The sequence below is a fragment of the Bison bison genome, unplaced genomic scaffold (genome assembly GCF_000754665.1).
Source record: "Bison bison bison isolate TAMUID 2011002044 unplaced genomic scaffold, Bison_UMD1.0 scf7180017864364, whole genome shotgun sequence".
Classification (NCBI taxonomy): Eukaryota; Metazoa; Chordata; class Mammalia; order Artiodactyla; family Bovidae; genus Bison; species Bison bison.
The window spans coordinates 264,435-277,916 of record NW_011494936.1 but is presented as its reverse complement, the minus strand read 5'-3'; the positions used below and the strand labels follow the sequence as shown (position 1 = coordinate 277,916).

Here is a 13,482-nt window from a genome sequence, read left to right as displayed (position 1 = left end):
CGTTGACCGAGCTGGAGAGGAGGACGAAAACCGCTTCCTGGAGCGCCAGAGCATCGTGCCACTCCGACTCATCTACAGCTCGGGTGGAGAAGACGAAACTGGGCACGACGCGCTGGACACGCGGGTGCGGGGCGACCCCAGCAGTGGGCAGGTGAGAGGCGCGGTCCAGGGGGGTGGTCCTACGCGCGGCCCGGCCCACTCCGACCCTGCGTTTGCTCGGTTGCCCTGGAGATGAAGTGTCCTGGGTGAAAGCAGCGGAATTCTCTTGCGAGTCATATATGGCGCTCCCTGTGCAAAAGAAAGAAGAGAAAGGCGGACAAAACCCCCAAAGAGTCACAGGCCAGGGGCTTTGCTCAAGAAGTGTTTGTGCGGGATACCTCCATGTGTGCGGCAACCTAAGTGAAGGGGCGGAGACCCTCTCACCGCTGCCAAGCAAAAGCCAGGTGTAGGCAAGAAGGGATATAATATTTGAGCAGGATTTACATCATCATTGTTGTTGTTGTGGTTGTTGTTGTTTTAATTCTCAAAGAGAAGGCTTTGTGTGATTTAAGCCAAGATTGGTACTGTAGGAAAATTGGAAAAACAAGCGTAGACATCCCTATCTAAACTTAAACCTTAAAATTAACCTGAACTACAAGGTTCTCAACTCACTCAATTTGTGGACATTGGAGATGGACCCATTCACCTCCACCTTACAAAGAGGACATCCTCTTCTCCCCTTCTTTCTTTATTGGTAGCAGTCCTCTTGGTGTAATTAGGGCAGTGTGGCTTTGGGGGCATTTATAAAGTATGTTTTAAAATAAAAATATAACTACCATTTACCATATTTAGGTCAATATTCACAGATATGCTTGAAAATTCATTTTTGAACTTACTGTTTAATCTAAGTAAATATTTTGGGGCTCTGTAAGCATTTTTTTTTAATTTACATGTATCACCCTGGCAACCAGTTTATCCACCTGTAAGTACATATTAAGATAGAACATGTTCATATAGTTGAAAATTTTGCACACTTCACTAAAGTAGGCTGAATATTTTTACATGTCTAAATATATTCTTAATATTTTAAGATGTGTCTTGATGTGATAATCATAGTAATTTACTATATGTAAAAATAGAAAAATGCTCCTTATTTGTAGCCAAGTACTTAATTTTGTTAAAATCTTAACATGATATAAATTAATTTAAAGTGCTATAATAATATCCATAAACTAGATAATTATAATAGAAAATTTAATATGTCAAGTTTTAGTGAAGGATCCCATCATTTGAATTAATGTTTGGTAAATACCTTTTCCATTATGATTTGTTTCCATAGTAAAACTAAAGAAGCATCAGACACTGTTAGAATTACTTCTGTAGAGGAATATTCTCACACTCATTTGCAACTTTTATTACAAAAAATTTCAAACACACACACACACAAAAGTAGACAGACTATTATAATGAACTCTGAGCTTCAGCAATTAGCAACTCATAGCCAATCTTATTTTATATAATCCTATTTTCTTTTCCTTTCTGTATTATTTTGAAACATTTCATAAAAACATTTAACTATGCACCTCTAAAAGACAAGGATTTTTTTAGAAAATGTAATCATGATATTATCATAGCTAATATATATTAAATATGTCAATATATTATATATAAGTATATAAAATAGACATGTAAATATTATATATAAGTTTGTTTGAACCAGGATCCAGATAATGTTTATAAACTGCAATTAGTTTTTTTAAAGCCTCTTTAATGCATGGTTTCCCTCATCCTTTTTCTTCCTTTTTTCCATACAATTTATTCATTGAAGATATGGGGTCTCTCATCCAGTAGAGTCTTCCACAAGCCAACTTTTTGCTGATATAGACATTGCTTTAAAACAAATCACAGTGCTTTAAAACAAATCAGAGAGGAAGAAAGTAGAGATGGAGAAAAAGAAAACTGCAGGATTGAACCTGGAGACTCCCGGAGCTTCTGCCTCATGCTGGTGATGTCTTTAGGTATCCTTTGCCCTTCTCTGTGTCGCTGAAAGACTGCTATTCTTGGACAACAGTCCAGTCCTCCTTTTTCTCCCCATTTCTGGAATACCACTTTTGTGGGGTATTTTTTTGGTTCATAGATCTCTCCACTTGGGGCAGAAGGTACTTGGGGCCTGTACAGCTTCTACGTCCTACAAGGATAAACCTCACATTTGAGAAGAATGACCAAGACCACCAAATACCTTCACTTTTGGAGAGGTGTGAATAAATTGATAGGATCAGAGAAGGCAATGGCAACCCACTCCAGTACTCTTGCCAGGCAAATCCCATGGATGGAGGGGACTGGTAGGCTGCAGTCCATGGGGTCGCTAAGAGTCAGGCACGACTGAACGACTTCACTTTCACTTTTCACTTTCATGCATTGGAGAAGGAAATGGCAACCCACTCCAGTGTTCTTGCCTGGAGAATCCCAGGGACGGAGGAGCCTTGTGGGCTGCGGTCTATGGGGTCGCACAGGGTCGGACACGACTGAATCGACTTAGCAGCAGCAGCAGCAGCTTAAACAACAGCATGAGTAGTTTATTCATTCAAGTCAGAAATGAGAGTGAAGATACTGTCTTGTTATCAAAATAATTATGACAAACAGTTATCTCCATGCTGGCACCTGGTGAGGTACAAATAGTGCATTTGGTTGGGTGCTGGGTCATCTACGTAGCTACAGCAGTTTATTATCTTTCTCAGCTACAGTTAGTGATCACTGACTAGTAGGGCTGAATCTGGCGGAGTTGTAAAGACTTAGTTGCCATCTGCCAACACTTCTCCAGTTAGGAAACTAAGGAGTGGTCCTGCAATGTGTCATTTCTTATTTCATTGAGAACTGTTCATTGAATCCAAAAACATAGGTTAATTATATATGGACCTTGTTATTTCTTTGGTGATTAGATGGATGTAATTTATACTCATAAATATGTTTAGCAATTTCCTTTCTAATAATAAAATTAGGATGCTTTCTATCAGCTCACAAAGGTATATACTGATTTGTTTATTTAAAAGACATTTATATAATTTTCATGCTGTATACCTTTTTTTTTTGGTAAGATCCTGGGGATTTAGAGGTAAAAGACTCAGTTCTAGCCTTTAAGGAGTTTACAGACAAGTAGAAAGATGAATGAATAGATAGGTAGTTACACTGTGTCCTTGTGTGTGATTCTGGAGGTGATCACAGAGAGATGCGGAAGCAGAGAAGACAGTGCTTAACCTAGCTGAGCAGTCAGCGTGGGTTCTCAAGGGGAGGCACTATCTGAACTGTGTTTTGAGGGTTGGTAAGAACTGACCAAATTATAGGGAAGGGGTGGTCATATCAAACGAAGGGTCAGCAGGTACATGGACATGTGAAATCAGATGAATTTTTGACTGCAAATAGTTAAGATTTAAGGGACAGAAGAAACAAACCAAAAAATAGATGCTGCAGCACTTTCATGACTTGCTGAGGAATTTGGGCTTCTCCTGAAGGCAGTTCAAGGATTTCAGTAAGTGGAGTTACCAACCTACGTATAGGTAACCTACTAGACTTACCTATACCATCATGTTGTTATGGTATAACCCTAATTGTTAGAAATGAATAATGTTAATTTCAAAGGCTGAGTGAATGTGGTTGTTCACTTTAATTCATTGTTCAATGCCAATTCACATACTCATTAAGCTTCATAAGAACTTAGTTACTAAGCATACTTAGCTGCTTAGTATAAATGAGTTAATATTTATGTAGCACTTAGAACAGTTCTGCATGTTCTACAAGCACTATAATGAGTTTTGTTAAATAACATTAACTCCCTTAGGCTGCTTGAGTACTATTTAGAAATTTTATGACATCACTTTAATGCAAAATGGTGCCCTAATTACCAGAATTTAACACTTTCCCAGAAGTAAGTTACAAATTACTCAAGTTTACATAACTAAATGGAATCTTAATGATTATAAAGATGAAAGAAATCTTATAGGTCATCTAACCTAACTGAAGAATCGCTTCTTACCTACTAAGATAGAGTCATTGATCTAGAGTAAGGAAACCAGCAATGTTTTACTTAATGTTTGAGAAAGCTCACAAGAACTATGATGGTATAAAAACCCTAATTTTATTTTGACTGTGTCTTTACTTCAGTTTTCATCCAAAAATGGAACTGCACTTTTTATATTTTTGGAAAATTTATTTTAGTTCTGTGGAAATACTGGCAATTTGATAGGTGTGAAATAATTAATTCTGTTGGTATAAGTCCATATCTGTATGGCCAGTTACTTGAATGTATACTTTTATTTTCATCCTGAATCAGATGACTGACCCATACTGAAAGCTTATTGTGCCATGAAGTTCTAGAAATGGTAGTCAAAAGAATTGTATTTGATCGTGGGTAACCTTGCTCTCCTCAAGATTGTCTTCCTGAACTGAAGTAATTTCAGTTCTGTAAAAGAGCACGCGGAACTGGAATATTCAAAGTATGCAGTCTTCCTTTCATCTGACTCAAAATTACTTGTGCTGAAAAAATTGTATGTTGCAGATAATAGGATAAAACATATTTTAACAGAACACCCATATAGGTAAGGTATCACTTACGGAGTCCTGCTATTGGTTTGAAACTGATGGTCACATAATTGCTATTATAAAGAGCAAGCACCTTCCTGGTTATTCTTTTTTTTGCAAGCCAAGCATGATAGATTTAGCGCAGCATCAAAGATAGGTTATTTGCTGTGTGGTAGATAGGTTTGTTTTGCTATGTGGTCACCCCATACATTTTCAATAATTTGTTTGGCAGCCAGTAATTGCTTTTGCTACAAGTAGCAGAATTTCTTTTTATCAGAAGTCTTTGTCAGTGAATAGACAGGCTACTTGTTTTCTATTTCATTCCCTGGAAAGGGTTTGTAAGCCTCTCAAGTAGTCAAGTGTCGAGAACATAGACCTACCATTTATTATAGTTTTAATAATCAGTAATGAATGGGGAAATGCAAGATGGACACAGGATGGCAAGAGATAGCTGTGCACTGTTTTTATGAGCATAATTATCTATATGCCTAAGCATGCATGAGCTGCACCAAAAATTGGGTTGTTTCACTTGGGAACACTGCTTTAGCGTGACCATCCATTGTCTGCAGTACTGCTTTCCTGGAGAAAAAGGGCTCCTAGGAATTAGAAATATTTTGCGAGTATAGGACAAACATCTTTTTTTTCCTTAATGTGCATTTGTTAAACCTAAATAGCTCAGTATTGATAAAACTATGCAACCAGTCAAAAATTTGTTCCACTGTGATAAACAGGAAGGAGACATTCCCCAGCACATTTTTATTTTCCTACCAACCTTCTCTTATAATTACATACTTAAAAGAAAATAAAATTTAAAATTGTAGGAATATTCTTACATCTTGTTTTCAGTCTATGAGATCCCAATTTGTATTTATTTCTTTTGGGAATCTTTGAAATTCTGCCCAATGGTTTTACCGTGCACAAAAGAATGTTGTCTTTCATCACGTCTTTATAGCTACACATGGAAAACTGTGACCAACTCTAAGAGTTTATGGGATGATAAAAATTGTCCTTAAGTTTTATTTGCTTTCTCTTATTTTAATGAATGCCAAGTGTTCTGTCATTTTTAATGATGAAAGCCTCTTCTAAAAGTACATGGAGGAAGGCCTGCTCTCTTGTCACATAGGGTTAGTAGTACTCTTTAACTCCAATGGGGTCCAGATATTGCCACATCCACCGTTAAGAATTATAGATAAACCCCAAAGGGAAAAAGGAAATAATTAAAGAGTGGGGGAGGACACAAGAAAAGAAAGACACCTTGAGATGAATGGCGAGAAGGGGGAAGGAAAGAGAAATCAGGAAGAGATAAATACTTATACAGTGTTGTCATGTTACAGAATACACTAAAATATTTAATAATATTTAATAAATGGTAATGTATGTGGCTACTTTTTATGTGCCAAACAGTTGTCTGAGTACTTGTGACCTATACCACTCATTGCATCCTCACAAGAATCATGTGACAGGTAATATTTAACTGCAAAATTACAAAGCTGGTAGATAGCTGAGAGGGTTTTTGAACGCAGTCTCTTCAGTTCCACTGTGCTGCCTGTGTGCTGAAGCACTATGCTAAACTGGCCTTTGTGCAGGAGGTCATCAACATTTCCTTGGATATCTTTCGGTGGTGCTGGGGTCAATGATTTCTTACATCCGTTCCCCTGGAACTATATATTTCTTGCAGCACTTGAAAATATCTTTAAAAAGTTGTATAGTAGTGAAGAAACTTGCATAAAATCGTAGAAATGATTGATTTCTACTACCTTGAGAATGAGAATGGAATATATAAAGATATTTAACATTTAAAAGGTAAACAACACCTCTCAAAGGATGTGTGTTTTGTTTTCAAACTGGATGTGCACATTGATCTAATCTTTCTTTGTAAATCAAAGATTTCAGTATCCAATTGTCAATACTAAAATTATATATGCTTCTTTGTGGTCTAAGCTTTATAAAGCAGAAACATGAAATGCTCAATAGAAATCCATATTTGTGTGTACTTTTTCAAATGAAAAGATATAAAATATCTTTCGTGTCTTCACAGAACAAATAGCTCCAGAGTCCCAAATGTCAAAGCATTCAGCTCAAAGAGATACATAATCAATAATAACCAAAATGATAGCTTCTGTGAACATCTAGCTGGATATGTTCATTTAGGTAATAAAAGCATTAGAAAGCAAATACTGAGGCAAAGAGTTGAAAAATAAGAATTAATATTTACTATTTATGTTAGGCACTGTACTGAGTGATTTACATGTGTATCTCTCATTATGAGGTAGGCATGATTATACCCATTTTACAGATGAGGAAACTGAGGCTTAAGGAAGCTAATTAATCAGCCCAAGGTTATACAACTGAAAAGTAGTAGAACTGGGTAAAGAATTCTCAAAGAAAATGTTAGAGATTAACATAAAATGACCCTTTTGTAATCTTTGCTTCTTATTTAATATGTGGTTACCCATTTATCTATGAGTTGGAACAAATGTAACATTTCTTGAAAACTCTTGACCTGATCTCCTACCTGATTTTCTACCCTACCCTGATCTCCTCCTTTGCTAACTTCATTTAAGGGTGACTTGATGTCATGTTTAGGACTTGTTATAGGTTTTCATTTCTAGAAACGGTTACTATTTCTACTTCTATCTCAGATTTTTTTTAAACATTTAAAACATTTATTTATTTTGACCATGTTGTGAGGCACAGGATCCTAGTTCCCCAGCCAGAGATTGAATCCATTCCCCTTGCAGTGGAAGCCTGGAGTCCCAACCACTGGACCACCAGGGAAATCGTACCTCAGATATTCTTTTAACCACAAGGAAATATCTGCATGTGCATCTGAATAGCAGCAGAGAATATCTGCACTCTGAGCACTTCTTGGAGATTTATCTGTCAGAAATTCATGTAACAGAAGCTATTTATGGAGAATTATCATCTGTTCCTTTGTAGGGCACTGGCCTCACCTCCAGAGATTCTAGGGTGGGAGTTGTTTTTTTTTTTTAAGTCTCCAGGGGATTCCCGTTTGCACCCAGGAGGAGTGCCGAGGAGCTCTTTGTATTCTCAAGATTTAAGTTATTTTTTCATAAATCTCTTTGGATTTCAGTTAGTCACAAGGGAGCTTGGTATTTGAATTGGTATCAGCAGGAGATCTGAGTTTGATTCCTGGGTTGGGAAGATCCCCTGGAGAAGGGAATGGCAATCTACTCCAGTGTTCTTGCCTGTAGAATTCCATGGACAGAGGAGCCTGGTGGGCTACAGTCCATGGTTTGCAAAGAGTTGGACATGACTGAACAGCTAACACTTTCTCAGTCATTCCCCTGACCACTTCAGTCACTTTCCCGGCTCTTTCTAAAGGATAATTTGAAGGAATCTTGTAAGGAATATTCCTATAAAACCAGTTACATTGAAGTCGTGGAGAATATTAAGCATGGTTTCTCATACTTTTGTTCCCTTCCTTAATGTGGATGCCAAAAGTTTCTAGGAGAGTTGTGCTGTCTTCCAGAGGAGAAGTCTTAGCATGAGTTTTCATAGTAGCTTCATTCCTAGATCATTGTCCTGTTCCTGCTTATCATCCCCATTTCAATACAAAAGTCATCAGAAATCCTCTTGACTCATGGTAACTTATCAACCTGGGAATTCGTATCTGTGCACGTTTTCAAGTGCGTGTTAGATTTAGATTGAAGTAAATATTAGGCTTTAAAAATGTGATCTCAAGAGGTTTCATTTGTTCACTTTTTAAAAGTAGTCCTATTCCACTCCCCTCCTTGTCACCAGTACTCTTTTTTCCTTCCTAGCACTTGACATTCCTTTTCACAATTGACTTGTTTATTGTCTTTCTTTCACTATGCCATCATCGAACTGTAAAAGACACAGAATAGTGATCTTGTCTGTTTGGTCACCACACATCTTCACAGCCTAGAGCAGTGACTGGCACAGAGTTGATGCTTAATAAATATTTATTGAATTAATGAGTTTTTTTTCTCCCCTGGTTTTCTCACCCACTTGAAAATTTTTTCTTGTAATTATCCACATAAAACAAGCTGAACTCTCTTTTGAAATACTGTTGTGTTCCAAATGAATAAATGAATGAATAATTTTTTGTGTTTTCAAATATTGAATGTACAGCTCCTTTGATAATTATAGCTATTTGAGACAGAAATGGAGTTTAAAATGCTGTATTTCAAAAACTATGAAGACATCATATAGAAAAACTGATTTTAAAGTTCTAGGTGTCCTTCTTCATTTTACCTTTTGAGTTGCTTTTAAGACAGAAATCTGTTTTCCCCAGAGCAAACTATTATATATAAATTTATTTTGAAAATAAAATTTACAATGTAGTACTATGATCCAGAAATATCAGCAGTTCTAAAGCTGGACAGAGAAGAAAAAAGTTTAATCCTTTTTTCCCTCTGCCCCACCCTGTCTCACCATCTATTTGTTGTTTGTATTGAAGGGTTGTTTCAGAATTATATTCATCTGTAACGGTCTGTGCTTAGTCGCTTGGTCGTGTCCAACTATTTGGGACCCTATGGACTGTAGCCCACCAGGCTCCTCTGCCCATGGGATTTTTCAGGCAAGAATACTGGAGTGGATTGCCATTTCCTTCAACGTTTTTCTTCTCCTTTTTAAAAATTAATTTTGTATCAGGAGATTTTAGCACTTAGCAATTGTTGCCCCTTTGCTGCATTTTTTCTTTTGTCCCAAGTAAAAGAACATTAGATGACTCTTTGAAGATGGGAAATCAATGATACTTTCCTGAAACTCAGCCTCAAGAGCTCACATTTTACAAGTCATTTTAAAATTTTCTACATAAGGCAGTAGAATGGGTGGACAGTTCTTTTCAACCACTTATTCTGATTGGCATGGATTTATGCCTCTAGCTTTCGCCTCTGGGTGGTAAATTTCTATTCTTATATACTTTTTTTTTTTTTTTCAGTTTGCTTTTTAAGCAGGCTTGTTTGCGAGAAATTGAGGTCAGGATGTTAGTATCAGGCTGGTACACACCAATTGCTATACCTGGTCAGAACTTAAGCTCTGAGATCAATGGTTTTTCTTTCTTTGGATTAGATTAGCAAGATGCTGCAGAGGGAAATGCCACTTCACAGACCTGATGTACATGAATTCCCTCATGTGTTTTTAGTGCCTTTGGAATATCCTGTCTGGAGTCTGGCCTAGAACCTAGCTATGGATCCATAGCAGTCAAGGTTATACAAGGCAGTATCGATCTAGGAGAGACTAGAGTAGAAGTTGGCAGAAGAGTGATCCTGAGGTATCAGACCGTGGACAGGAGCAGACTGTGGGTATAAGGGTGGTGGAAGGTGAGATTCAGGAAAATAAAAAATATCAGATCTAGAGAGAAGATACTGGGTCCACTGTGCCAGCTCAGTCCAATATCCTCCTGGCTCAACTAGAGAAAGAGACCTGAAGGAGTCTGAGGCACTTTCTGAGGTTTTAATCTTGGCCCACGAGGTTTCAGTGGTTGGCTTCACTCTTATGTTTTAAAAGGGAACACATGTATACCTGTGGCAGATTCATTTTGATATATAGCAAAACCAATACAATATTGTAAAGTTAAATAAAATAAAATTTAAAAAAATAAATAAAAGAGAACCTTGTGTTTTTTAGTCAGACTTGCTCTGATGACCCCTGAGATGGTTCCATGCCCCCATGAGCATGTTTGGTTCAGGGGGAAGAGCTACTTTCTCCTCCTCCCTCTTCTTCCCCCTCCACTCCTCTCCCCACTCCCCTCTCCTTTTCTCCTCCCCATTAATGTAATTCATACTGCAGACTGTGCCTCTCCTGGGTCAGAGATGATACTTACATAAAGACTGATTTCCTAACTCATATAAGAGTTGATGCTCTGAAAAATCATATTTCCTTTGTACGAAAGGAGCAATGGGCTTATTTTACATGCACTTGGTATGTGTTCAAAAAGTATGTTGGCAATAGAAGAATTTGTTAGTGGGAGTTTGGAAAATTTGTTCCTATTGAGATGGATAATTTTGGTGTCAGTCTCCATTTTCTATAAATACTGGGTCATTTTCACGATTGGTATCACCTGCAGTTTAGCAATAGTTTAGGAATACTTTGACGTGCTTTTGAAGAAAACTTTAGGAAAGTGTTTAATAAGAAGAATGGAAAGTTGTTGTTTTTTTTTTTTTTACAGATGCATTTACAAATTTACCATTGTGCTAAATAATCAAGCCATTTCTTAGGAAGAGTTTTATTGATTATGATAGAAACTTAAACATCATTGAAGACCATGGAAGTTTTGATTCAGGATCACAAATTGTTCTTACATTTTAGGATCTTATACAGCTTGGTTAGCTGTAAATAGTACATTGCTATTTTTCGAACTGATTTCCTCATAAAAGTACCTGAAAGCTTATACAGATATTGATTGATAAGAAGGTGGGCAAACTTCAAGTTGTATTCATTGCTGTCACCAAAGTTGAAGCCATTTCTGACTGGATGAGTGACTAGACATGAGGGTATTTCAAACCATGGCATACAGTAACTTTTGCTGGTTCTCAGTATCCTCCAGGGTGAAAAAAAGGGAGAAAAATATTGTTGCTGCAATACTGTGATTTTTCGTTTTGTTTAGTTTCTGAGGTAAGTTTAGCATGATGGCCTTAGAGTTCTTACTGATCTCTCGCATGGACGGTATTCTCTCATAATTAATGAAGGGAGAGTACTAGTCAAACTTAACCAACTTAATATGAAACTACTTGAGGTCATTGATTAATGTGTTGTCTGGGATTAATGTGTTGTCCGGGACGTTATTTTAAGTGTTCTGATTATGAAATCATGGAGTTTGCAGTTGTCCTCAGGTGATGCGATAAGAATTATTTCAATTTAATTGTAGGAAAAACATGGTGTTAAGGCATGTACCCTCATCTGCGTTATTTCTTCCCAGTGTTGAGCTCAGAGCCTTGGAGGTGGCAAGTGCTCAACAGGCAAATGAGAACTGGATTTGATGCCGTGAGGCAGAGAGTCTTTTCCTTTCTTATGCCTCCAGACCCTTGTTGTTACAGTAGGTTTTCCCTGGTCAATTCTTTCTTTCCTTTCCTCTCATTTTTTCTTTTCTCAGCTCTCGGTGCAGGCTCCATCACATTCCCATTGCCTTTTTCCATTTGTCATTTTTCTGTGAACATAGTCTTGCTCCGTTCACTTTCCCTGTGACCCTTGGTTTATTTTGTGTTTTCCCCCTACTTTCTTTCTGTCAAGTGCCTCGTTTTCTCTTAGCAACTGAAGTAAAAACAAGCCTCTGAAAGGTTATTTATATTCAGTGTTGGGAACCATCCCTCTTGCTTGTTGCTGGACTGACTTATTTTGGGATTTGCAAAATGTGTTATAGTTCAACAAGCTTCCCACTCTACTACTTACCTTTAAGTTTGTTTTTTTTATCTGGTTTTTCCTTTTGTTTCTTTTGTTTCCCTTAAACTGCCCCTCATTCATTTTCTTGTTTGGGTGTAGATTGCATGGAGTATCACTTCTGCTCTTTGCTGTTGGAATAGTCACCTTCCGAAAATCGTTCTATTGTTCTCACTGCTCATAATCCTGTGAACTTAAACTCTGAGTTACGTGCCTGGTCCACCCTCCATGCTTGCTGAACAGTTATTTCTTGAAGTCTTCCAGAGAGGTTGACTGTTCCATTGCTGTGGGATTATGATGCAGAATTGTGCAATGATGACGGAGAAGGCAATGGCAACCCCCTCCAGTACTCTTGCCTGGAAAATCCCATGGACGGAGGAACCTGGTAGGCTGCAGTCCATGGGGTCGCTAAGAGTCGGGCACGACTGAGCGACTTCACTTTCACTTTTCACTTTCCTGCATTGGAGAAGGAAATGGCAACCCACTCCAGTGTTCTTGCCTGGAGAATCCCAGGGACAGAGGAGCCTGGTGGGCTGCCATCTATGGGATCACATAGAGTTGAACACTACTGAAGCGACTTAGCAGAAGCACTTTAACAGGTATCCTGAAAGTTCAGCTTGCCTCACAGGCTTGGCATAAAATTATAGGAATTTTGTGTGTGTTGATGCAGTGGTATTGGAATACTGGTCATTTGGGTATGTTAATAAAAGGTGCATGCATGTTTAGTCTCTTCAGTCATGTCTGACTCTTTGCACCCCATGGACTGTAGCCTGCTAGGTCTCTCTGTCCATGAGTTTCTTCAGGCAGGAGTACTGGAGTAGGTTGCCATGCCCTCCTCCAGTGAATCTTCTCAAGCCAGGGATAGAACCCATGTCTCCTATATCTTCTGTATTGGCAGGTGGATTCTTTACTACCAGTGCCACCTAGGAAGACTTGTCCTCGTGAGATGGACCTAATGCTGGGCTGGAACTTTGTCATTTATGGTCACCATTATTTGTTCACTGCTTAACACTCTGCTTGATGGATAGTTGGTGCTCAGCAAATATTTATGATCTGCCTTCGTTTCAGTTTCAGAGATGCAGAAAAAGAGTTCTGGTGTGACCATTTATGTGACTGATTTTAGGTACTTCTGATGTATTTCCAACCATCACAGTATTTCTTTATTTTGGATTGTTAAAATCTTTTGTTGGGAGGGGTTTGAGAGGAGTATGGGCCTCCTTCCACATTTATACCTTTATCTCTGACCTCTTTCTTCCTCTTCCCTCGACAGTCTTTTTCCTCCCTCCATTTATTTGGCTGCACTAGATCTTAATTGTAGCATGAAGGATCTTTTGTTATGGCATGTGGGATCTAATTCCCTGACCAGGGATCAAGCCTGGGCCCTCTGCCTTAGGAGCGCAGTTTTAACCACTGGACCATCAGGGAAGTCCCCTAGTACATTCTTGTCTGCCTGGCCTAACAGAGTCCCCCTGTATATGTAGAACGCCCAGGTTCTGGGAGGATCCCATCACTGTGAGAGTCTGAGCTGCAGTAGCTGTCCCTCCTGTTTCACAAGTGAGGTCA

The 13,482-nt window shown here is 38.3% G+C and overlaps 1 protein-coding gene across 4 annotated transcripts in view; it reads left to right on the top strand.

Moving 5' to 3' along the window:
- Positions 1 to 13,482, top strand: part of ADAM22 (ADAM metallopeptidase domain 22) — a 238,154-nt gene that overhangs the window by 672 nt on the left and 224,000 nt on the right. For 3 of the 4 annotated variants that reach the window (XM_010855353.1, XM_010855351.1, XM_010855354.1), the window contains exon 2: positions 12 to 151. In XM_010855353.1, the coding sequence (XP_010853655.1) occupies positions 12 to 151 (140 nt within the window). Of the gene's footprint in view, positions 1 to 9; positions 152 to 13,482 lie in introns of all 4 variants that reach the window. The other variant, XM_010855352.1, reaches the window with a different exon arrangement.